At 37.8% G+C, this 23,347-nt stretch overlaps 1 protein-coding gene across 1 annotated transcript in view; it reads left to right on the top strand.

Annotated features, from left to right (window-relative positions):
• The window catches only part of MYO5C (myosin VC), a 33,615-nt gene extending 12,315 nt beyond the window's left edge, over window positions 1-21,300 (top strand). Inside the window, exons 16-41 of the mRNA XM_083871053.1 lie at window positions 283-380; window positions 1,856-1,942; window positions 2,028-2,139; window positions 3,048-3,259; window positions 3,891-4,056; window positions 4,435-4,581; window positions 5,134-5,298; window positions 5,525-5,618; window positions 6,200-6,263; window positions 7,426-7,606; window positions 8,173-8,266; window positions 9,094-9,157; window positions 9,244-9,324; window positions 9,714-9,894; window positions 10,741-10,834; window positions 11,615-11,666; window positions 11,861-12,026; window positions 12,279-12,366; window positions 13,059-13,154; window positions 14,115-14,269; window positions 15,379-15,468; window positions 16,689-16,839; window positions 17,245-17,527; window positions 18,547-18,721; window positions 19,243-19,323; window positions 19,582-21,300. Coding sequence (XP_083727179.1) covers window positions 283-380; window positions 1,856-1,942; window positions 2,028-2,139; window positions 3,048-3,259; window positions 3,891-4,056; window positions 4,435-4,581; window positions 5,134-5,298; window positions 5,525-5,618; window positions 6,200-6,263; window positions 7,426-7,606; window positions 8,173-8,266; window positions 9,094-9,157; window positions 9,244-9,324; window positions 9,714-9,894; window positions 10,741-10,834; window positions 11,615-11,666; window positions 11,861-12,026; window positions 12,279-12,366; window positions 13,059-13,154; window positions 14,115-14,269; window positions 15,379-15,468; window positions 16,689-16,839; window positions 17,245-17,527; window positions 18,547-18,721; window positions 19,243-19,323; window positions 19,582-19,734 — 3,330 coding nt within the window. The 3' untranslated portion in view covers window positions 19,735-21,300. The remainder of the gene's footprint in view (window positions 1-282; window positions 381-1,855; window positions 1,943-2,027; window positions 2,140-3,047; window positions 3,260-3,890; window positions 4,057-4,434; window positions 4,582-5,133; window positions 5,299-5,524; window positions 5,619-6,199; window positions 6,264-7,425; window positions 7,607-8,172; window positions 8,267-9,093; window positions 9,158-9,243; window positions 9,325-9,713; window positions 9,895-10,740; window positions 10,835-11,614; window positions 11,667-11,860; window positions 12,027-12,278; window positions 12,367-13,058; window positions 13,155-14,114; window positions 14,270-15,378; window positions 15,469-16,688; window positions 16,840-17,244; window positions 17,528-18,546; window positions 18,722-19,242; window positions 19,324-19,581) is intronic.
• The last annotated feature ends 2,047 nt before the right edge of the window (window positions 21,301-23,347 follow it).

Raw genomic sequence — 23,347 nt, forward strand, 5'->3', positions numbered from 1 at the left:
CAGCCTGAGACTGGATCCTGTCACTCTTCATGGGGGTCTGTCCAGTTTTCAGGACAGCAAGAGCCACAGAGGAGTGCTCCAGGTCTGGGTATAAGCAGATGTCTTTATTTTATATATAAAAGGCGGTTGGGTACAGCCACACTCTTCAGTTTCCTGCATTTGGGATCCAAACCCCATCTCCCAGTGTCCAGCCAAAACATAACAAATAATTTAAAACACTAAGACTCGATTTTTTACTGGCAATGTTTCATTAGCAAAGCTCTTGTGTCTGGTGTTTTCTAGTTCCGGAACTCTTTGTCGTTACTTATGGTGACACTCAATGCAACCACTCCTCATTATGTGAGATGCATAAAGCCAAACGATGAGAAATTGCCTTTTGAGTAAGTATGTTAGTTGTGCTCATCTGTGGTTTTCTCTCTCACTGTGGTGGTGTGTTAGCAAGCTCAGTTCTTTTTGTTGAGAAACTTCCCATACAGAACATGGTTTTCCTTTCCAGGTGGCTGAATTTGAAAAAATATTGTCTTCTTACAAAAATGGAATATTTTAGTGTCATTATTGTTACCATAAAAATCCTTTAAGCTAGTATTTTTCAAGTTAGACACTGGTGATTGTGTATTTGTCAGAACATTTTTAGGGAAAAGGGTTTCCTCCTTTGGTTTAAGTTGATGTATATTTTGTATAGGTGTGTTTTCCTTATGCAGTATGGATTAACCCCAATTCATATTTAGAGAATAAAAACCACTGCCATTGTCTTTGTGAAATTCCCTTTAGTCTGCAGAAATATTTTAAAGAAATTTAGAAGTCAGAAAAGGTGTGAACAGTGTTGAACACAGCTGCAGATTTTCCCCCAATATTTATGTATAATTTTAATGTTTTAATACAGTCATGTTGGTATGTGGCAGATAATTTTCGTTATTCCTATGACCAGATTGATAACCACTAACCCGTGAGTAGGAGTTAACTTTGATGCAGCTGTTGGTCTCTTTTGTGGGCAGACCTGTGGAAGCACTCTGGTGTCAGTTAGACAACTTCCAGCTGGAAGGCAAATGAAATTAAAGCATTTATCATATGTGAGTAGGAGGGAAGAGGCCAGCTTTGATTCTAAATGAAATCTTTTAAGTATGTTAGTTCATTTTCTTGTAGCCAGACAAAATCTTTCCATGCAAAATACGTTACTCGTGATATTATATCACTATCACTGCAGTGAGCTCTCATGATTCTGCAGTGAGGGCAGAAATAGCTTGGATAATGTAAGAAATATGTCAGAATTAGACTAGAAGAGTGCACCATAAGCTTCTAAAAGAGCACTGTAGTCATCTGCCAGCCACAGGGCTCTCTTGGCTAGTGCTGAATTGACACTGGTGTGTGCTCTGTGGGTGTGTCAGCTCTGTCCACAACAGGAAAGGGCCTTTCCATGCCTTGTGTTTGTAATTTTGAACACAAGTATTAATGAGAAAATCCTGGTTTATTCATAATTAATGGGCTAAAGACTACCTAGAGAGTTTATTCCTAGTGGGCTGCTGAGATTTATTTCTGCGTATGTTTTGTGTTGAGAGTGGAACTGTTCCTTACCATTTGCTGCTATGAACTGGCACAGTTAATACTGAAAGGAAATAGGAATTTTAATGAGAGAAATAAATACAGTCTTCCTTTGGTTTTAAGAAAGAAACAGAAAGCCCATATTTTTATTTTTTTAATCCTTTTATATGTGATGTGGAGTAAGAATGTATGTAAGAGGCAGGGAGCTTTGTGTCCTAAGAGCAGAAATGCAAATCCAGTTGGTAGAATGGTTCTAATTATTACAGCATGCCAAACCCAGCAGAAATGTAAAGTATAACACTTCTTTTTTTTTTAGGTTTGATTCCAAAAGAGTTGCTCAGCAGCTGCGAGCATGTGGTGTTTTGGAAACTATTCGGATTAGTGCACAGAGCTACCCTTCCAGGTAGGGATAGCAGTGAGCCTCTCTGTGCCAAAAAATACCTAGTTGTGTGTTAATGAAATGAATTTGTTAACTTCTCATTTTCCAGGTGGACTTATATTGAGTTTTTCAGCCGCTACAGCATTCTTATGACACAGCAGGAACTCTCCTTAAATGACAAGAAACAGATTTGCAAGACTGTTTTGCAGCGGCTGATCCAGGTTGGTTTGTCTGCTCCAGCCCATGGATGTATTACAGTACCTATTAGTAATAAAATGTCTCTTTTGCCAAGGGTAGTGTCTCTCTTCAGACTGGAAAGGTATTTACATTATTACAGTTTTTCCTGTTGTACATAGGCTTGTGGGTCAGTAGCCTTGTGTCTACAGTTGCCTACAGTCATGATGTGGCTGTAGACAGAGAATTTGACCACTCTGTGCTTAATTCTATCACTTGCAAAATGGAAGATATCCTCTGTTTGTAAACCAGTAAACAGTACATGGTGTACATCTGTCAAGCATTACAAGCACAAGAGGGATTTTGATGGTAAATGCAGCATATGGGAGAGCTGTTCAAAAATTTGCTGGTTTGTACTTTGCTTCTATTTGTTAGATGAAGCTGTGGTGGTGAGGTTGGTCCCAGTCAAGTCAGAACTGAGTTCAGATTCAGGGATGTGACACCAGACACAGGCACACTTGTTAAGTAGCTCTGGCACAGGCCAAGGGGGAGAGCTGGAGCTTAAAAGCAGCCTCACCCTGAGTTTTTGCTCACACAGGTCAGTGGTTCCAGGCTAGAAACGTTCATCAAAAGGTACTGCTGAGCCCATGGAACCAGACTTGTAGGAGGAGGTGAAGAGGTTGCTTTTAAGGCCTTGATGATAAGTCCAGAGCCTCTCTTTAATTTTAGATCATGAGTGTACAACTTTTGATGTAGTTCTCTGTGTCTATCCTGCTAAGTGGGTTTTCCCCCCTACATCCTCCTATCTATAAGGCAGGCAAAGAGGATATTTTATTTAGGACAACCATGTCTTGAAGCAGAGCTTGCTTGAAGTGCCAATTTATAAAAGGAAGAGAATACCTGTTCTACAAAAACGAACTAAAGACTTAATATACCTACTATTTTCTCTTTTCAGGATCATAACCAGTATCAGTTTGGGAGGACAAAGATATTTTTCAGAGCAGGGCAGGTTGCTTACCTGGAGAAGCTGCGCTCAGACAGGCTGAGGCAGGCATGCATCCTCATCCAGAAGCGTGTCCGGGGCTGGCTGCAGAGGAGGAGGTTCCTGAGCGTGCGGAGGGCGGCAGTCACGGTGCAGCAATACCTCCGTGGGCAGCGCACTGTCAGGTACCCCTGAGCACAGGGGATTGCCTCCTGGGGCCTGTCTGAAGGCTCAGGGGAGGGCCAGCTAATGCACAAAGTGTGGTTTGTATGAAAGAGCGATTCAGGTTGTATTTTGATTTCATCTTGATTGTAACTGTGAACTCGAATGTGTTCGAGTTATTCAGCTGATATGAGAAAAGTACGCCAACAGGTTTCCAGTGTTGCCTCCCAGATTCCCAAGTTGCCTGTCTGCCTGTGAGCTCAGTCCTTAGCTGATAATAGATGACCCAGTTGGCCTTTCTGCTAAGCTTCAGAGGCAGAGAAGAAATCAGGGGTGTACAAATTAGTATGGACAAATTATGGCAAAGGAAATGCACCAGGCATTCACAAAGCAGGCTGAAAGATGGCTCTGTGTAGGCTTGGGGGGTTTTCATAAAGAGACCATCAGGATAAATGCTTTTGGACACATTTAAAAATTGTGGATAACTCCCTCTCTTTCACTGTGGTTGAAGAACAAGCTCTATTTTTGATAATGGATGCCTGGTTTTGATTTCTTCTCTTTTTTTGTGTGTCTGTATGTCATTTGACCAACCAAGGCAATGAACATGAGAAATCAAATGTGACCTAAGTAAATTTTATTGTCTTTTGAATTAAGGCAAGCTATAACTGCAAGAAATCTGAAGGAAACATGGGCAGCTATAATTATTCAGAAATACTGTCGGGGTTACCTCGTGCGCAGACTTTGCCAGCTCATCCACGTGGCTGCTGTAACAATACAAGCTTACACAAGAGGATTCCTAGCAAGAAAAAAGTATCGCAAGGTACAGCCTATCAAAAATCTTACTTCAGAAACAACTCTTGCTCTGTAAGAAAGATGAACACAATGGCAAATATCCCTAATACTTTACCTTTTGCATGTTTGGTTCTCTCTGCTCTGTTTTTTGGGGGTTTTTTGTTTGTTTTTTTTTTTTTTTTTTTTTTTTTTTTTTTACCAAGATCTCTATCTGGTTTATACTGGATGCAGACCATTTACTGTGTTTACAACACTGGCTCAAATGTGTCTGCAGTCTGGATATTTCAGTATTTTGATATTTCCCTGAGATGCATTGTCCTCACCAGTGTGTGTAGACTCACAAGCTGTTGTAATTGGTGTGGATTGAGCTATAATTACAGAGGGATGTTAATACTTTGTTTTAAAGATGCGTGAGGAGCAGAAGGCTGTGATCCTCCAGAAATACGCCCGTGCGTGGCTTGCCAGGCGCAGGTTCCAGAACATTCGGCGCTTTGTGTTGAACATTCAGCTCTCATACAGAGTTCAGCAACTGCAGAAAAAGATAGAAGAACAGGTGAGGGGAAGCAGTCAGCTTCTGATTTGTACTAAGTTTTTTATCATATCTGCTCTAGTCAAAGATGTTGAATTGAGAAGACAGGAGAATATGTAAGGGTTATGGTCCTTTACAATAAACTACTAGACTTTCTACACCCACAGTAGAAAGAATCATCTAGGGTTTCCTTGTATTTTTGGGTTAATTATGCAAATGAGAAGAGTCTGCAATTACCTTTCTGGGTTTTTTTGTTTCCTAAGTCCATTCAGTCTCTGGATGGGGTTGTTTCTGTTAGGATGAAGGATGTTTGAGATAGTGCCCTGGTGCGACATGTTTTGTTATTCCAGGGAATTCAACATTATGTTTATTTTGCAGCTCATTTTTGAGACCCGTTCCAGCCGAATCATCTTTAAAATGGTAGTGTTAATCTAATTGATGGAAACAATTGGGTTGAAATAATCATGACTGATAAGGGATGGTGAGCAGAAGTAGGTCAGGTACTCTCTTTAAAATTCTATGGAACAGTTTCAGTGTATGTTTCTGTTTTCCTTCGTCCTGTCCTGCTCATTGTAGAGTAGAGAAAATCATGGTTTGCTGGAGCGACTGACCAATGTGGCTTCAGCTCACATGAATGATGTGGATACAATTCAGAAACTTGAATCAGAACTCGAAAAATTAACTGCTCAAAAGAGAACATATGAAGAGAAAGAGAAAAAATACAAAGAGGACAGCGAGCAGGTAAATTTTAATTGCCATCTGTGTGTTTTTATTTTTAAATAATGTTTTCAGTTGCTGGATTTATCAAATGCATGATTTGAGAGTTTCTAAGTAACTATACTCTTTTGAGGGGAGGCAGCAGGGAGGGAAGAGAGTCCATATCTACTTCTTAAAATATAAGATCTTCTGTGACCTATTTCTTCCTCCTTTGTAATTTGTATATTTTACTTACTTTTTGTACGTACAGAAAATCTTAAAACTTGAGAATCAGAATAAAGAATTACAAGAACAGAAGGAGACCTTAGAAATAAAACTCCAAGAAAAAACTGAGGAAATGAAAGGTACAGTAACTAAAGGAGTACATTCAGAGGACTTATGGTGGAGTAAAGTCAGCAAAAGTAAATTACTTTTGTTCTAATAAAAGCAATAGAAGTGCTGAAATTGTAGTAAATTGAAAGTTGGTCCTCCTCTTGCTTAGAATGTATAGCACAAGTGTGCAAATTCCTTTAATTTAATAGTTATTTTTTTTCTTTCAATAGCAGAAGCTCTCCTCCTTTCAATAGCAGAAGCTCTCCTCCTCTTATATTTCCTTTTTCATACACATGTATTCCTTCAAAGTGTAGCTTCATCCTTGCTTCCTTTAATACTCTACTTTTAGGAATCTAATTTCAAAGGACACAAGTGGCACATGAGATCAAGTATACTGTAGATAAATAATTGCAGAATTTGGTGCTTCAGAATCATTTTTCTATAGCATTACTTGTAAAATGTACTGTGATAAATTTTGGCACTTGAGAGGGTACTTTCAGCCACAGAATATGTTAAGGATTACTTATTAAAACAAAACTTCTCATTATGGTCATGCTTTTTTAATAAACACAATTGCATGAAGGTCTTTGAAATATTAATAATTTTTTGACAGAGAAAATGGATGAACTCACACAGCAGCTCTTCAATGATGTACAAAAAGAAGAAAACCAGCGAATGTATGTAGTCTGAATTTTATTTCTTAGAAACAACATTCGTTTTTTCTCTTTCCCACCTTTCCTTCTCCTTCTGCAAATGTATTATGCTGACATCATTTATGAATCTGTCCATGTTCCTGGATATTAGTGCTGGTACTGAAGTACTTCATGCAGAGTTTAGGAAAAGCACATTCTTGTTTGTGAGTGAGTCATATGCAGGAAATTAGAATGTTCTTGCTTTTGCAGTTTCCTGTCTTTTCACGGGTCTCTGAGAACTGAAAACCAGTTCTGATGGTAATGATTCCTTTGGACATGCATTTGGTCAGGAGTGAAAGAGCAGCTGATGGCCACACCAGTCAGAACTCCTGTGAAGTGAATATAAAAGGACAGAATTGAACGATTCAGTGTGAGGGAAAGGCAGTGTTTGTAAAGGACATTCGGTTAAAAATATAAAAGAAAAATCCTTTTTTTCCCCTTCGGTAAAAATACTGTCATTTATCAACAAATGGCTATTGCTTTCAGCATGCTTCTCTTGGATCAAGTGTTTATTTTCCACTAACTCTTCTCCAGTACAAGACAGAGAACCTTGAGTGCTAGAGAAATGCTGTTCTCTGAAGTGTGAAGTGACCAACCAGTCACTGTTCCTGAGGGCTGGAAGCTCTGGTGCTCCAGCTCAGTCTGATTTCAGCTGCCAGTACCTTCAGACTATATTAAGAGGACTTCTTTTGCTAGTTTTTCTGCTTTGCTCATTACCTGTACTGTGCTGGAAGCCAGTCCAATCCAGTAGGGGCTGGTGGAAAATGGAAAGTTTCCTGCAATGTTTTACTGAAAAAGACACAGGGCTTCCTTTTGCTGTGTCCTTCTTCAGTGCTGACCGTGGCCATGAATGCAGTTGAATTGAGAAAAGTGGAAAAGTGCTCAGGTGGCTAACTCAGAGTTAGAGAATGGGCCTTGAGTGGAAAAAAATCAGTTTTGCCTTGAATTCCATCCTAGTGTCATTATATTATCTGTAAGGAAATACAGAGATGTTCCACTCCTATTATCATCCATTATGTGGGTGGGTTCTGAGGATGTAGGACAGCATTTTCAAGTAATTATGGCTCATTTAAGTGTTCTGCAACTTGGCCACTTTTTCACTTACAAATGTAGGCGAATAAAATTACCTTTTTGTTGTGTTCTTTAGCATACTTGAGAAAAATTTCCAGAACCAGAAGCAGGACTATGAAAAGGAGATTGAATTGCTCAAGGGAGAAATTAAGGTTCTGCAAGAAGAAAAAGCTCAGCTACAGCAACAAATTCAGCAAGAAATTATCACTCAGGACGGCTTAAAAATGGAAGTAGGACAGCTTACAAAACAAGCACAGGTGAAGCATGACACATTTAATTTTGGAGTCTTTGCTAAATAAAGCAAGTGGAGAATGTGCATGTTTTGTTTATAGATTATTTTCACTAATTTCTTTATTTCCAGTGCATTTTTAGAAGAAGCTGTATCTAATACATCACTATATTGCATTGTTTTCACTCTAGTAGACAGTGCAAGTTACTGCTCATAGGAATAAATGCACATTTTCAAGAGTAATTGTGCTTGAATATTTATAAATCTAAATATAAACATCTTTTTTCCTTCCTTTTTCCTGAGAAAGTATTAGTTTCTATGGGGATTTTTCATATATGTCGTTTATAAACTGAACCTTCAATTAGTGTAAAGTCACATTTTTGTTCTCTGAGTCAGTTCCATGGCACAAACATATACTTTTCAGTACCTCACATTACTGTTCTGCTCTGATGCCTGAGAACCAGATGCTTTAAACACAATGCATTTTAAGCTTTTCACCATATTAACTTGTTCTTAACTATAATTATGATTTAACTGATACTCAGCCCATGTCATCTACTCCTTGTCTCAGTATATGATTTCTGTTTGATTCAGAAAATACCCGAGTTGCAAAAGGAAATCGAGCTGCTCCAGACACAAAAATTGGATGTTGAGAAGCAGGCCCAGTCACAGAAGCGAGAGTTGAGGGGTAAGCTACACACCAGTGAGGGGTAAGCTACACACCAGATAGTGCAGAGAATTCCTAACTGCAGTGTGAGCCAGGCCACTCTAAACTGATCTCTTGGGTGTCAGCTATGACAAAATCTCAGTTCTCTTTCCCATCCCGTACATATATATATATACACACACACATATATATATACACAGTTTTACAAAGTGGTCACTGAATACTGAGTTCTGGGGTACCCCTTTGAGAAAACTCTCAATTCAGACATTTCTCCTTTGTGGTTAGAAATAAATACTAATGATTGAACCTTCACTTAGAGTTAAACAAGTGACCCAAATATGTGTAAACAATACATTGTCTAGTTTTCATTCACTCTCTCCTTTGTCCTAAGTCCAATAATGTCAAATATGATTAAATAACTTGCTGAGTTGGGTTCTCTTTGGAAACAATGAGGCTTAAGAAGCACTTAAGAAGCACTACTATTGTGAACTTTATTTAATGATAACGTCATAGGGCAAACCTGTATTTGCAGCATTTAATGTAGTAACCTAGCACAAGATGATGGATCATCTGTCCAGTTCTAGGAGCTGCCCAGATTCAGACTAGAAAGATGGAAGTTAGCGTTGAAAGTTTATAAAAAAACCAGTATTGGTGATACATCAGCCTAATGCTCCTACGTGTCCCAAAGTAGAACTGAATCTCTCATGGTATTCCCGTGGTAAATCAGATCTATTTACTGAGTACCTGGAAAGAACGTTGTAGATTTTGGAAGAGGATGGTTTGATCTTTATAATGAAACATGCAGAGAAAATAATGAATTTTATAAACTTTGTGGGGTTTTTTTCCAGAAAAGATGTCAGAAGTTACAAAGCAGCTTCTTGAAAGTTATGATTTTGAAGATGTAAGAAGCAGGTAATTTTGTTCTAAGGCATCTTCAAAAAAGCTTAAAGAATGCATTATGGTCATCTGCACACTGATTGTTCTGCCTTGCATTCTAGACTCTCTACAGAGGATCTGGAACACTTAAATGAGGATGGAGAACTGTGGTTTGCTTATGAGGGCTTGAAAAAAGCCACAAGGTTAGTTCAGTTCTTCACTGCTTCCATAACTCCAAGCTGTGACCTAGAAGATAAATGGAAAGATCAGTGGCTAGCAGATTTTACAGTGTAATGCTGAAATTCTGTTAAGGAAATGAACAAACACTACTTTATATGATGAGCTGAGCAGATTAAAATCAGTTGAATAAACTTCTACCAAGCCAGTGAGATAAGTGTGTATGTGTCAGTCAGGGAAATGTGCTTCCTCTGAGATATCATGCATAACTTTCAACTCCTTTAATGCACAGGTGATGTAATGGAATATCTCTGTGTTAATCACAGTACTTTGTTTTCACTTTCTATTAAATTTGACCCATTTAATCAAGGTCGTTCTACATCTGCCACATTCTTTCTCCCTTTTGTTTTAACAGAGTATTGGAAAGCCATTTCCAGTCTCAGAAAGAAATATATGAGAAGGAGATTGAAGGTTTGAACTTTAAAGTTGAACATCTTAGTCAAGATATTAATCATCTACAGAAATTATTCCGAGAGGAAAATGACATAAATGATGGCATTCGGCTTGAAGTTAGCAGGCTAACTTCAGAAAATCTGGTAAGGTCCAGGTGTAGAAGTACAACCCAGATATGTTTGTGGCATTCAAAATATTGTGGTTATGTCTTTGAAATCTCAAGGCTCACACAAATGGGGCCATGTAAGATGACACATCCATAAGGGCTCTTTCCCTGCCTGCTGGGGCAGTGTGTAAGGAGACAGCTGTATTTATTGTCTCAGTGTCCAGCTTGCTGGGACAGCCTCACAGGGGCTTTTTGCCTTTTCATTTGCATAAACCTGATTTCTGGATTTTTCTCAGAAGCCTCCTCAGAGTTCTGAGGCTCTCCCCAGCAGAGGGCAGCTACACATTCCAAAACCAGCTACAGGCACGGCTGGAGAGCCTGACAAGTGGTGCTGTGCAAAACTGTCTGACACAAGGAGCTGATGTTGTTCCAAAAGATAGCACATGCCATATAATTTTTCTGAAAAGTATTCGGAGACGTGTTTTCAAAACACAGCTACATAAATTGAAAATAAAAGGAAAAGTTATTTATGATATGATTTTTTAAATTGTTTTATGGAATGTTAAGGGTTTTTTTTTCGCTGTTAATTGAACTGGGGAAATTAAAGCCATAGTGTAATTTCCTTTAAACTGGAACAGAACAATGGTAGTAGTGGGCCAGTCCAACAATTTGATTAGCTCAGTATTTAGTTTTCAAGAGTGGCCAGCAGCAGGTGCCTCCAGAAAAGTTAAACAAGTCAGGCAAGAAGCAGCAGTACCCCCCAGAGCCTCTCTCTGGTTTGGACTATTGGCAGTTGGGGGTCGTGGGGTGACTTAGGAACTACTGCAGGGATTTGAAAAGAGAGAAGGTGCTGAAATACACAAATCTCCTTTTTCTCCAAAAGGTGATCCCAGATCTTAAGCAGCAAGTTGCTGAACTTGAAAATCAAAAATTAGATCTTGAAAACCGTCTTCAAGAGCAGACCATGAAGTTGAAAGGTAATGGTCCCACTGTGGTCCCCAGTCTTTCAGCTGTTTGAGATGAACTTGATGAATTCCCTGGAACTGAACTTTTAAAAGCTGAATTAATAATATTCCATGACAACTTCATTGCCTTATTACTTACTTTCTTACTAATTAAATGGAAGAAATGCAATGAAAAAAATGTGTTGTATAGATTAATAACTCTTCTTAAAGAATAAGATACGTACAAAAACGTGCTTTTTAAACTTTTTTTGAGGTCATTCAGTTCTATGGTTTGGAAGTCCCCAAATGTATTCCATAGGCCTCTCCTAAGAATATGTGGAACGGAATATGTCCTTTGGAAAAAGTTGTAAAAAGGAGAGATCATCTGGAAGTTAAGGCTCATACTCTGTGAGGTGGACTTTAAGAGAATGCTGCAGAACTCAGGGTGGAAGACAGAGGGAAAAATTCTTCTCAGTTTAGAAAAACATACTCTGCTGAGAATTTGGAGTGTCTCTAACTGCAGTGTCTTCCTAGGCAACTGATTTAAAATTTATGAGCAGTTTTACTGCCAAGTGCAAGAAGTCAGTAGTATCAAAATTCTTCATCCCATGTAATTTTCTGTGTGGTATGGAGTAGTTGCATATTTCTCTGGTACATTATCTGGCAGGTCATTCAATTTCATTAGATGAAACAAAATTATGAGTGTAAGAAGGATTTATTAAATACTAATACTGAGCAGTAAATACCTTTGATTTTGTTGTTTCTGTTTTGTTTTGGGTTTTGTTGCCATTTATTATTGAAAAAAAATGGAAGAGATGTCAAATCGGCTGCACTATGAGCTGGAGCGGGATAGGACACAAAGACGGTAATTTTTTTTCTAATATAAGAAATATAGTCACTCTAAGCTGTGGTAATAGAGTCACTTAAACTCTTAATGGTATTACATTCCACTTAAGATTTGCCTTGGAGTGTTTTGTACAGTTAATAACCAATGGACAAGTATGGTCCAACTGTGCTTTCACAAAAGATGAAGAGACAAGACTTCATATCTATTTTTAGATCTACTGAGGCCCAGAATGAAGTAGACATAAAAGAAAAAGAGAGTCTGAAGGACACAATCCAAGGAATTGAGGGGCTGAGCAATGGTTTGATGCAAGATGAAGACCAGGATGAAGTACAAAGCAAGATAAAGCAAGTGACAACTCGACTTGCTGTGGAAAACATGGTGAGGAAATGAAATTGTCATTAAGAAACTGTACCTGAAATGCAGGATATAAAGAATGAAATTACAATTTCATGGTATGGATAGGATGTTTCTTCAACTAACTGAGGGAAAAAAGAGATATGAAGGTGTTTCTTCCAGCAAATATAAGTAAAAGTACATCATAGTGCATTTTCATTGTGGCAATAACATGGAGCAGTAGAAAACATTTTTTGATTGTGTTTACTCTGAACTCACTGACTTTGATTATTACAGGATCTTGAAGAAAAGCTAGACATGAAAGACAGAATAATAAAAAAATTAGAAGATCAGATCAAAACTCTGACCAAGACTATTGAAAAAGGTAAGATATTATGATGTGGTTTATTTTGTTTAATAGATTTGAATGCTCAGTGTCTGTTTGAAGAAAACATACATTTTTAATATATATGTTTATATATTTTTTTTAAATGGTGGAGTTTAGGGTAGAGTTAGAAATTTAGTAACTCAGAAAAATGAGCCTTTTTTCCCTCAGCTAAATTATAGGCACATAGGGGACCTGGTCTGTGTGATAAAGATGAAGGCAGAGGGACAGGGTGCTGGCAATGGTAGTTACTGCACACCCTCACACAAACTCTCTCTGAGCCAGCAGTGTGAGCTCTGCATCTGACAAGGAGCTCCTCATGAGAGCCTTCAAGTGGCAGATGATTCCTGATGTGAAGTTAGTCTGGACAAAGCTCTAATAGACAAAGTAGTTCTTCACTACAGGATACTCTCAGAAACATTGCAAAGTTGTCTAATGTAGAGGTACAACCTTGCTGTTTATTTTTCTTATTACAGCAAGTAATCCCACTGACCCCAGTGAAGCTGTTCATAAATAATACAAATGTTACTTAACTCATAATGCTTGGAGCCATAACATAAGAACATTAGTGTGGACAGGGCCTGTACTCTCTTAATTACAGAGAAAACTGCTTTTCTCCAATAGTTTTTTCTAACATGACCATTAGCTTAACCATTAACCTGGAAGTTAACAGTGTTTTTTGTGTTCGACAGCTGAAGCCCATGCACCCACTGTGCCCAAAGAGTACATTGGAATGATGGAGTACAAAAAAGAGGATGAAGAAAGGATCATTCAAAATCTGATCCTCGGTATTTTAGTAAAACTGGGAATTTTATAAGTCATCAACAGTATTCGGAACACCGTAACAAAGCCTACAAGGCACCATATTTCACTTACATTCAGAGTTGCCTTTTCCCTGTTCTCTTACCACCAGTACAATTTGAAATCTCTGTATTGCTCTCTTTCCACTGCCAGACATTTCAAGTGTAGAAATGCTTTATCTGTATAAAACTAATTTCTCTGACTCTACATAATGCTGACTCTGCTATTTTTCTTACTATTTATCCACCTCTAAAGCTGTAAATCTCAAGAGCACACCAGGGACTTGAATTTACTTTCTTCTTGGTCATCTACTAAGTCTGTAAGTCACAGTGCTTACATCCATGTGTGATGATTACTCTCCTGTCTGTGCTTCCCATATCTTCCCTTCACTGAAAGGAGCTGTACTTCATGTTTCTCTTGTAGAAGGATTTTGTCCTTCATCTGAGCTACTTTACAGTGTCTGTCTTGCTGCCAAACCAGCTTTCCTCATTAGCTTACAGTTAATAGTGAATTTGACAAATTTTCCATGTACATTTGTACCATTATTAAATTAACAACACCTACCTTTTCTTCTCACCTCCTTCTCACTTGTGAATGTTTATATTTTTGTGAACAAAGGTGTGGCCTTAAACAATGCTGGAATTTGGTGGGGCATCCAGTGGGTAGTTAAATGCAATTTGCTTTTTGAAGTTGTCTTGCCTGGCATAGCCCATGCTGGACCTTGGAAATCACTACAATACTTTCCTACTCCTCAGGAAAATATAGTGAATACTCATATGTGAGCATTACTGTTACAGAAGATTTCAGAAACAAATGTTTCACCAGTAAATCAGTAATCGAGTGACTGGTCACTGCAGAAAGGAACAGCATGGTGCTTGTCTTTTTGGGAATGATATGTTGAAAATTGGATTTTTACATAATAAACCAGATTACTCTCCTCTGTGCAGATTTAAAGCCACGTGGAGTTGTAGTTAATATGATACCTGGCCTTCCAGCTCACATCCTGTTCATGTGTGTGAGGTATGCAGATTACCTGAACGATGCTGACATGTTGAAGTCTTTCATGAGTGCAACAATTGATGGCATCAAACAGGTTGTTAAGGTAGGAGCTGTGTTGGATTGTACTGTACTCTACCTTTTGATTTTTAACACAAGGTTTACAAGATGTATATGTGGTACCTGGGGAATGCCAAAGCTTCCATTTGCTGATGTTCCTAAGAAGGGAATGATAATCATTAGTGACACTCCTTTTGAGGTTTGTAGTAGCATCCCTGCAAAGTTTCCAGGTGAGGTTCTGCTGTGCTGAACACAGAATCCACAGAATGCATTAACATAAATTATTTTAACTCAAGATGTTGTTGATGAGACCATTTAAAGTATTTTACATTTTACAATGAGTAGCTAATTAGGTGAAGTGCACCTGTGCTTTCAGCACTGGTAAAGGTCAGAGGGACAGAAATGAAGGCTGGTAGGTCTGGCAGCAAGCTGGTAGTGAAGAGGTTTTTGCACTGCTTGGCTACTGGTGTAATTCAACATGTCATCTGTACTGCAGCACTAGAACCCAAACGTTTAAAATCAAATTGCCAGCCAGTGTACAAAATTTAATTATAAACAAAAATTGCTATGCTGTATACATAACAAATTCAGCCCTGTGAATGCTTTATTATGGATTTATAATGGAATGAAACACCAGACACAGGGAGGAAGCACAGGCAGGAATGAGCTGTGGATTATACAGTTGAACATGTTGTACAGAGAATGACTATAAGTTTGTACACAAAGAAATTTATAGCAGTTTATCCATCAGAGAAGCTTGTGTTTACTCAGCTAATAAAAACAAGAGATAGACAGTTAGAACTGTGTTTATATGTAGTTCAGTGTGTGAATGCAGGTGTTGTTCACACTTCTTTGCAGGAAGCCCTCCAGTACACCACATATCCATAGAATTGTAAAACTATTTGTTCAGGCTTATTATTTAGCCTGCCTGTCACATAAGAATACTTAAGCAGTATTTACCAAACAAAAGGAGGATCTTTGCTATGTGTTAGCCTGAAAACAGAGCGGGATTTGTTCAGCACCTTACAGATGCTCTCTGTCCCTTGTGCTATAGATAGGCTCTCTTCTACCAACGCTGTAATGATCTTAAGTTTAATTATTGAATTAACTTCATCAGACAATACATAATAAGACTGCTTTGCTTACCATTTTCAGGAACATTCAGAAGACTTTGAGATGTTGTCCTTCTGGCTTTCCAATACATATCATTTTCTTAACTGTTTGAAGCAGTACAGCGGGGAAGAGGTAGGATTGATTTCATAAAATAATTTCATTACTTTTGGCAGATTTTAATTGGAATTTAAAATAGCATTAATTAATAACTATTCACCAGCTCACCAGTGTTCCTTCCAGGTATTTATATATTCACATTACTCTGCAGTGGTGTTATGTGTCTTATACAAATAATAAGACAGTATAAAATTAATGGATCAAGGGAAATGAAGGAAACGTCATAGTGCTAAAGTAGGTTAAAGCCATGACATGGAAACTGCTGCTTAATTTGAATCTTTCTACATGAGTTTAATTCAAGCTGGACTTCAGATATCAGGCTATGTATATATCAAACAGCTTTACTATTTTATAATTAGGGCCATTCAAACACCTACTGCTACCAAAATAGAAGAAAACCTCTGGGAAGAAGCAAAACAATAAACTGTTCAGATTTTTCCCTTATTTCACTTACTTGCTTAAGCTAAATCTCATCCCAAGACAGAAGTTCCTTTTAATTCTTTTCAGTTGGAAACTCTCATTGTGTTTTTAACGAGATGTTATTACTTGGGTGGCCTGAACTGGGTTAGAGGTGTTCCATCTCCTGGCCACACCGAGGTCACACAGAACCTAAACCCACTACACTTCATTGCCAACCCTCTGTAATTGGGGTTGCAGCAGTAGGGAAAGCTCTGAATCCAGAATTTACTTTTAATCTACATCCTAATGGATATTAAACACCTCACACAGGTTAGGATTTGGAGTAGACTTTTGAAGTCAGAACTTTGCTAATGAAAAATCCAAAAATAATATCCCTTTGCAACAATACAATGTAGATTTTTTTGTTTCCCATCATAGCTGAAACAACTACATCATTGGCTTTTTATTTCATGAGGGGTTTTTTGTGTTTTTTTTTTTTTTTGGCGGGGGGGTGGGAGATGAGAGGAGAACAGGGAGAGTTTGCTGTTTAAGAGATCTAGGAGTTGCTCCAAAGTTCATTGACATCTATGCATGTCTTTCCTTTGGCTGGATAATTTTAAACTTTAATATAATTTAAATTTTAAAGGAGCAGAGCAAATGTCAGCATAAACTGGAAAATTAAGTACAGGAAGCATCCATTGAAATTGACTGTAGCTTTAACTCATTCTGAGACTGTGTTCAGCCAGAGATGGAATGAGTAACTCCAACACATTGCAGTAACAATTCATAATTACCACACTATGTGATTTCTAATTACATTTACAACTCATTTGCAGGAGTTCATGAAGTATAACACTCCACGTCAGAATAAGAACTGTTTGAAGCATTTTGATCTCTCAGAATACAGACAAATTCTCAGTGATTTGGCCATTCGAATATATCATCAATTCATTATTGTAATGGAGAACAACATTCAGCACATAATTGGTAAGACAACAGCAGTCCAAGAGGACCTAAATGTAGCTTGTGAAGTGCATGAAAAAAGCTTATACAGGGAGGCAGAGGGTGGGACACACTCCTTTCTCCTGATACTTATAGATAGGTGTTCTTGCATGTGTATTTCTGCACATAAAATTTCACTGAATCATATATTCCCAGACTTTTTCCTCAAAACTTCCTAGTGTAGGATAATGCTGTGAATCTGAGCAACATCATACAAAAATAAAAGGCTTTTTAAAACTTACATGCTCTGGAAGCCTTTGTCAGTGGCTTATTTTTCTCGTATCAATTAACATCTAAAATATCCTGAAAGCAGTTTTGTTCAATAATTAATGTAACTGAAAGGAGCCTCGGGAATTTTGATTTTATCAGTTATTGTCTGTTGTATTTCAGTACCAGGCATGCTGGAATATGAAAGTCTTCAAGGAATTTCTGGCTTGAAACCTACGGGGTTCCGTAAACGTTCTTCCAGCATAGATGACACGGATACCTACACCATGACCTCTATCCTGCAGCAGCTCAGCTATTTTTATAGCACTATGTGTCAGAATGGCTTGGACTCTGAGCTCCTAAAGCAGGCTGTGAAGCAGCTTTTCTTTCTGATTGGAGCTGTCACCCTCAACAGTCTCTTCCTCCGCAAGGACATGTGCTCCTGTAGAAAAGGAATGCAGATAAGGTAAAGCCAGTAAAGCTTCAACGAGCTTGAGAATGAATTTTTAACACTTGTATGGAATGTCCTTTACCTCTAAGTCACTGGATATTCTGCGACGTTCCACTGGAAGTAGCCAATCGTTTTTAATTCTTTGGAAAAGCAAATCCTCGTATTTTGGGCTGAGCTTTCTCAACATAACAACTGTAAATTGTTCTTTCCATGGAAACACTAGTGGAGGAAAAGGCAGAGAAAATTACAGTCTGAAGCTTAAAGTCAGACATGGTTAGGATTCTTTCCATGCTAGCTCATCTGTGATGTGACCATCAGTATTTTTAATTCTTCCTTACTGTAGTGAACAGGTGCAGTGTCCCAGGGCTGGCAGAGATACAGAAGCTGACTTGCATGTTTCGTGCTCTGTGACAAGACAGGCACTGAGACAGAGCCTTGGAGATGTAGATTGAGCATCATCTCTCTTGTTGCAAGCATCAAGGAAACATGCTCCTCTCTGTTTGCGTGCTCCTAACTGTTTTGCAGAAGAAATAGTTCATTTGTTTTCCATGAATCAGTCTGTAGACTCAGATGAAGGAAAATCAGTAAAATCTTGGCCCATCTGGGAACATTATTAGAGGAAATCTTATAACCATAAATTATAAGCCTGGCCCTGCTTTGTAACAGCAAAGATTGTTCTCATTTCCTGTACATGCTCAGTTGTAAATTAATGTTTTAATGCTGTACAGTGCAATAGACAATTTCCAGTATGTATTAGTAATTTTCTGGAAACAACAGCTAAACTCACTTTCTATTAGCCAAGCTTTAAGAAATAGTAAATGAAGACAAAAATTGAAGTATTCAAAGGATTTAATTTATAGTTCAATAAGCTATTGATTGTTTCATTTTTATGAACTGCAAGTATTGTGTTTAACTTAACATGTATTAATTTGAATACAGCAGTAGAAGAGTATTTCTTCTTTAGCAGTCTTCAAAGTAGCTTGCTTGTCAAGGGGAATCTGACATTTCTGTTCTTTGTTCATGGTTTAACCCAGATGTAATATCAGCTACTTGGAAGAATGGCTTAAGGACAAGAATCTTCAAAGCAGCAATGCCAAAGAAACTTTGGAGCCCCTGTCTCAAGCAGCCTGGCTCCTTCAGGTTAAAAAGATCACAGATGATGATGCCAAGGAAATATGTGAGCACTGCACATCTCTTTCTACTGTACAGGTAATGAACCATCTGTTTTCTTCTGGCAGCAGTGATTGCAGAATCTTAGCTATCTAAAATAATTTGTTGCAAAAAGCTATTGGACTTCCATTTCATAAAAGTCGCATCCTCAGCATTTCACATCATCACTTGTTAAATTGGAATTTTAACTCATTATTCCTGATTGTTTTGAGCATTTTCACTGCTCCCATGGTGAATGCTTCTCTGCTTTGTTGTATCCCACAGTTTTGCTCCACAATGTGTTTTTTTTAGTATGTCACAGGAGGTTTTTAATTGTTTCCCTTAATCAATTCAGTTTTTTTTACACCTCCTTGATCCTCCTGACACCTCTGGAAATGAATCATAGCAATCATCATATATGTAACAACTCAGTAGGTGACAAGTCAAAATTCTCTCTTTACTGTAAAACGTTTTACTGAAGCTTTAATTAAATATCAGTAAGAATGTCATAATAATGCTTTCTTCTTTTTGTCTTCTCCCTTTTTATGACACACTAAAATAGTCTTTTGTAATTTGAGCAGATAGTTAAGATCCTGAACTCATACACTCCGATAGATGACTTTGAGAAAAGAGTGACTCCATCATTTGTTCGCAAAGTCCAGGTAAGAGCTGCAACTGCTATTTCTAATAGTCAACTTACAGGATACCTCATACACACGAGTTTTGATGTTTTATACTTGTACTTGACCTTTACATCACATTATTACTGAGTTGCTCATCTTCTAGACACTTGAAAGTGATGCGAACAAATCTGCTTAACATCATGGAAAAGCAAGATTTGCAATGGGAAGAGAGCAATGTACTGGCTTTGCTTTGATTCTTAATTCATTGTTTTCACACTCTTTCTGTTCTGATTTCAGGCTATGCTAAACAACCGTGAGGATGTTCCACAGCTGATGCTTGATACCAAGCATCTCTTTCAAGTGACGTTTCCTTTCACCCCCTCTCCACATGCTTTGGAACTGATACAAGTCCCCAGCAGCTTCAAACTTGGCTTTCTCACGAGGGTTTAACAAAACCAGTGAATTGGTATTTCCTCAGAGACTCTATAAAGACAGCAGATTTTCATGGTTCATTTCACCAGCTGGTGGATAGTATGAGAGTGTGCAGTGAATTAAGCTGTTAAAAACTTGTTCTTCAAGACTTGAACAGTAGAGTAATTGTGACTTGTTACTTCCTTCTCCCTTTTCTATCTCTTCTTCCTTCATTTCAGTCCTACAACAATAACTTTTATGTCATCACCTGGACACAAAGCTTACCATACAGTTTTTAGTCCAAACCTGACAAGAAAAGCATTTATCTGAGGAGTTTGCATTGCTGCCCTGTCACAGCAGTCAGAGGGGAAGACTGGCAGGTGATAGATGTTACTGCTTTACAATTTTCCTTGCCTTCACTTCCCGTAATGGGAGGGGATTTTTTTCTTCCCAAGGCAATTCTCTTCTTTGCCTTGATATACTGGATCTGTTTGAGAGTGGCTTTCACCTTTTCTGTGAACAGGGGAACTGAGATCAATCTAAGAGAATGGCTGTTACAAACATACAATGTCTTTTTGTAGGCAGGCTGGCTGGCTCTCTGAGTGCTTGCATTGCGATTCAGGCACTCTACACAGCTCTTTGGCCAGAGCAAAGGCTCAGGTGCTCTTCTTGGAGACAGGTTTCAGTTTTGTTTTCTACAGTGGCAAGTTTGGATTTAATGCAGGTGTCAGTTTTGTTTTCTACAGTGACAAGTTTGGCTTTAATACCAGTTATTGTAATAGAAAAGGTAGATATAAAATTCATGCTATGATCCAGGTTTGAATTACAAGCTTGATTCTCTGAAAAACAGGAGTCCTCTCCTGGTTTGGTTCTATTCACAGGGCAAAATATTTCAGAATATACACTGGGCATGCACACATCACCTTTCTGCCTTCTCATTTTGCTGGTTTCCCTCCTCCAGTCCAGAGACTGAATGGGAGCAGATGCAGCAGCTGTGGTCTGGTGTTAATGATAAACCAATTTAATTCCTTACATTTCACGTTTACTTACATAAGTTCAGCTGCAGGATCCTTAAATGCAGAAATGGTCTCTTTTCTGCTTTGTTCAGCCTTCTCCCTGTGGTCAGGGAGTAAAACAGTAACTTTATTTAGTGTCAGAACAACAGGGGAAATAGCATTCACCTCACCACAAGGGTGACTATCCTTAAATAGGTAACTAATGCTGGGTTTCTAGCTACTCTGTTAGCCATAGTTATTAAAATCAAGTACTAAAGCTCTGAAATAGTTAAAGGATTATAAAGAATTGAATTAATTTAAGGAACAATTTATTTGATTTAGTATTATTGTTATTACTACAGTGTTAGTACATCTTGTTTAATTTCACAGACAATCTGTAAGTATAAAGAGGGAATCATTCTTGCTATTTAGTGTTCTTGGTGCTTACCATGTACAGTGTCATATTCCTCATGATATCCACAGAGATATAGTCGAAATATATGAAGGAAACATTTTATGTTTTGTTCAATAACAATAAAAGCTGTACAAAAGATCACACATGTAGGTAGACTAGTATTTTAACATATTAAATAAAGTAGTTTTAAATCAATTTGTAGTTCTTTGTGTGATGCAATGGTTACCTTTTCAGTATGGAATCATTTGAAAGCAGTTACTTGGAACTATGTGAACATTTGTGAGCGCTGCCAGTCTTGTATTGCGCCATAAACATTTATTTAATTTAGTTGCTTTGCTCTAACATTGTGTATCTTCCTGTCAGCATTGTGTGCTGTCCTTGGCTCCTCATGAATTTCTGGAAATAGTTTAATTGAAGCAACTTTTGTTGCTGCAAGTTGTGCACAGCCCTTTTTTTTTTTTTTTTTTTTTCTGGAGCTGTGTGTCTGTTACCTGGGCTGAAAATCACAGCCCACCCTGACATCCACATCACAGAGAAGTGCCAAGGTGTGTGTGTGCTGTTATGACAAAAACTGTTGATCAAGGAAAACTGTTCTGACAATTTGATGCTTCGTTAGTTTGAGAGCTTTGTATGGAGTGTGCTATTAATGCTCTGTATGCAAACAACAAAGTGTATTTTTAAAACAGAGTTTAAAATTATCCAGCTTACTGTATGCTCTCGGAAACTTATCTTGCTTTTGCTGACGTTAATGCCTTCAGCCAGAATTTAAGTGCAAAATTCTTTTTGTTCTCTGTTACTCTTCTGAGTATAAGGAGCAGTTTTAGTGAAGGCTGATACATGAAGAAGGTATTACTGAGGTTAGCTTTCCTAGAATGATGCTAAAGGAGAAAGGTACTTCATTCAAATGGGAAAGTGTTGAATGGTGATCCTTACTGCAGTGAGAAAGCACTGAAGTGGCTTATGGAGAGATCTGTAAAATGCTTTGGGCATTTTTGGATGTGTTTAGAGATGTGACTCCTGCAGTTTCTGGGAATAGAGCTCAGGAGCCCAGGTGGTCCTTTTCATCCTGTGCTCCCATAATATCCTAACAAAAAATCATTAGGACTGGTTACTTTTACCCACATCTCTGCTGGGCTGAGACTTAGTCCTGTCTTTTTTCCCTCATTTTACCTCAGATCCCCTTGGCTACCAAATGCAAAATCTAATGGCATGAATTCAGTGCCTTCCATAGAGTCTTAATAGTAGATGCAACCTTCAGCACTTGTTAAATTTTTCAGACATGTTTTCATAAATTTCCCCAAAATTTTTTCAAAGACTGCCAAAAAATCAGCATTTTTTAATCCTATTGACTTTAAATTTATTGTCTTAGAACAAGAGAAGTGTAAAAGTATAACCAAGGAACAACCAGATGGACAGTGATCAGTTTGTTAAGACTCGTAAATTTTTTTAAAAATATGAGATAAACTTAATATTGGCTGTGCTGTTTGTCAGAATACCAAATTGATAGTTGAAAAAAATCAGTTGTCAGTCATCTCTCCAGTAAATTTCAACTTTAATATTTGTTAACAGGCAAATATTTGTTTATAAAAAACCTGCTGTATGGAATAGGCAGGTAAGGTCTGGCTTCCCTAATGATTTCTGTTCTTTATTCTATACTCTAAAAGAGGGCAGTTAAAATAAAGTTGTTATCATCTGTAATCCCCAGTATGTAACTGATCTGAGGTGATGCAACTGGAGAGGCTGAGCTTTAAATACCTTTAAGTAGAATTAATAGGAAGGTTGTCTTTCTACATTAGCAGCTGCTCAGGGCTTACTTAGTCATCTTGAGAATCTCCAGGTTCTTGCTCACTGAAAAGGTGGGTTATTTTCTTTTATTTTACAAGATTTATTGTGCAGAATTTCTCTGTAATAACACTAGTCATTAATTTCTTAATGATTCACCATTTTTAAATTTTTAGTGTAACTTTAAAAACCTAGTAAGGTTTAAATTTCAGGCTATAGTGCTGGGAATTGTAATGGTTTTAGAACTTTTTGCTTTAAGTATCTTTGCAAAATTGTCATAGTGATGGATTTGTATACTATCTCAGGAGTAATACTGCTTTTTAATTATTCAGAACTTTTGATGACTTCTCTTGTAGCAGAATTTTGTAATGTGTCATAGTCTCATCTGAAGTAAAATACTGATAGCAGGAATGATTCCTCCTGTACATTACTCCACCAAATTCTCATATTTTATCAAAGA

This window comes from Zosterops lateralis (genome assembly GCF_965231275.1).
Source record: "Zosterops lateralis genome assembly, chromosome: 13".
NCBI lineage: Eukaryota > Metazoa > Chordata > Aves > Passeriformes > Zosteropidae > Zosterops > Zosterops lateralis.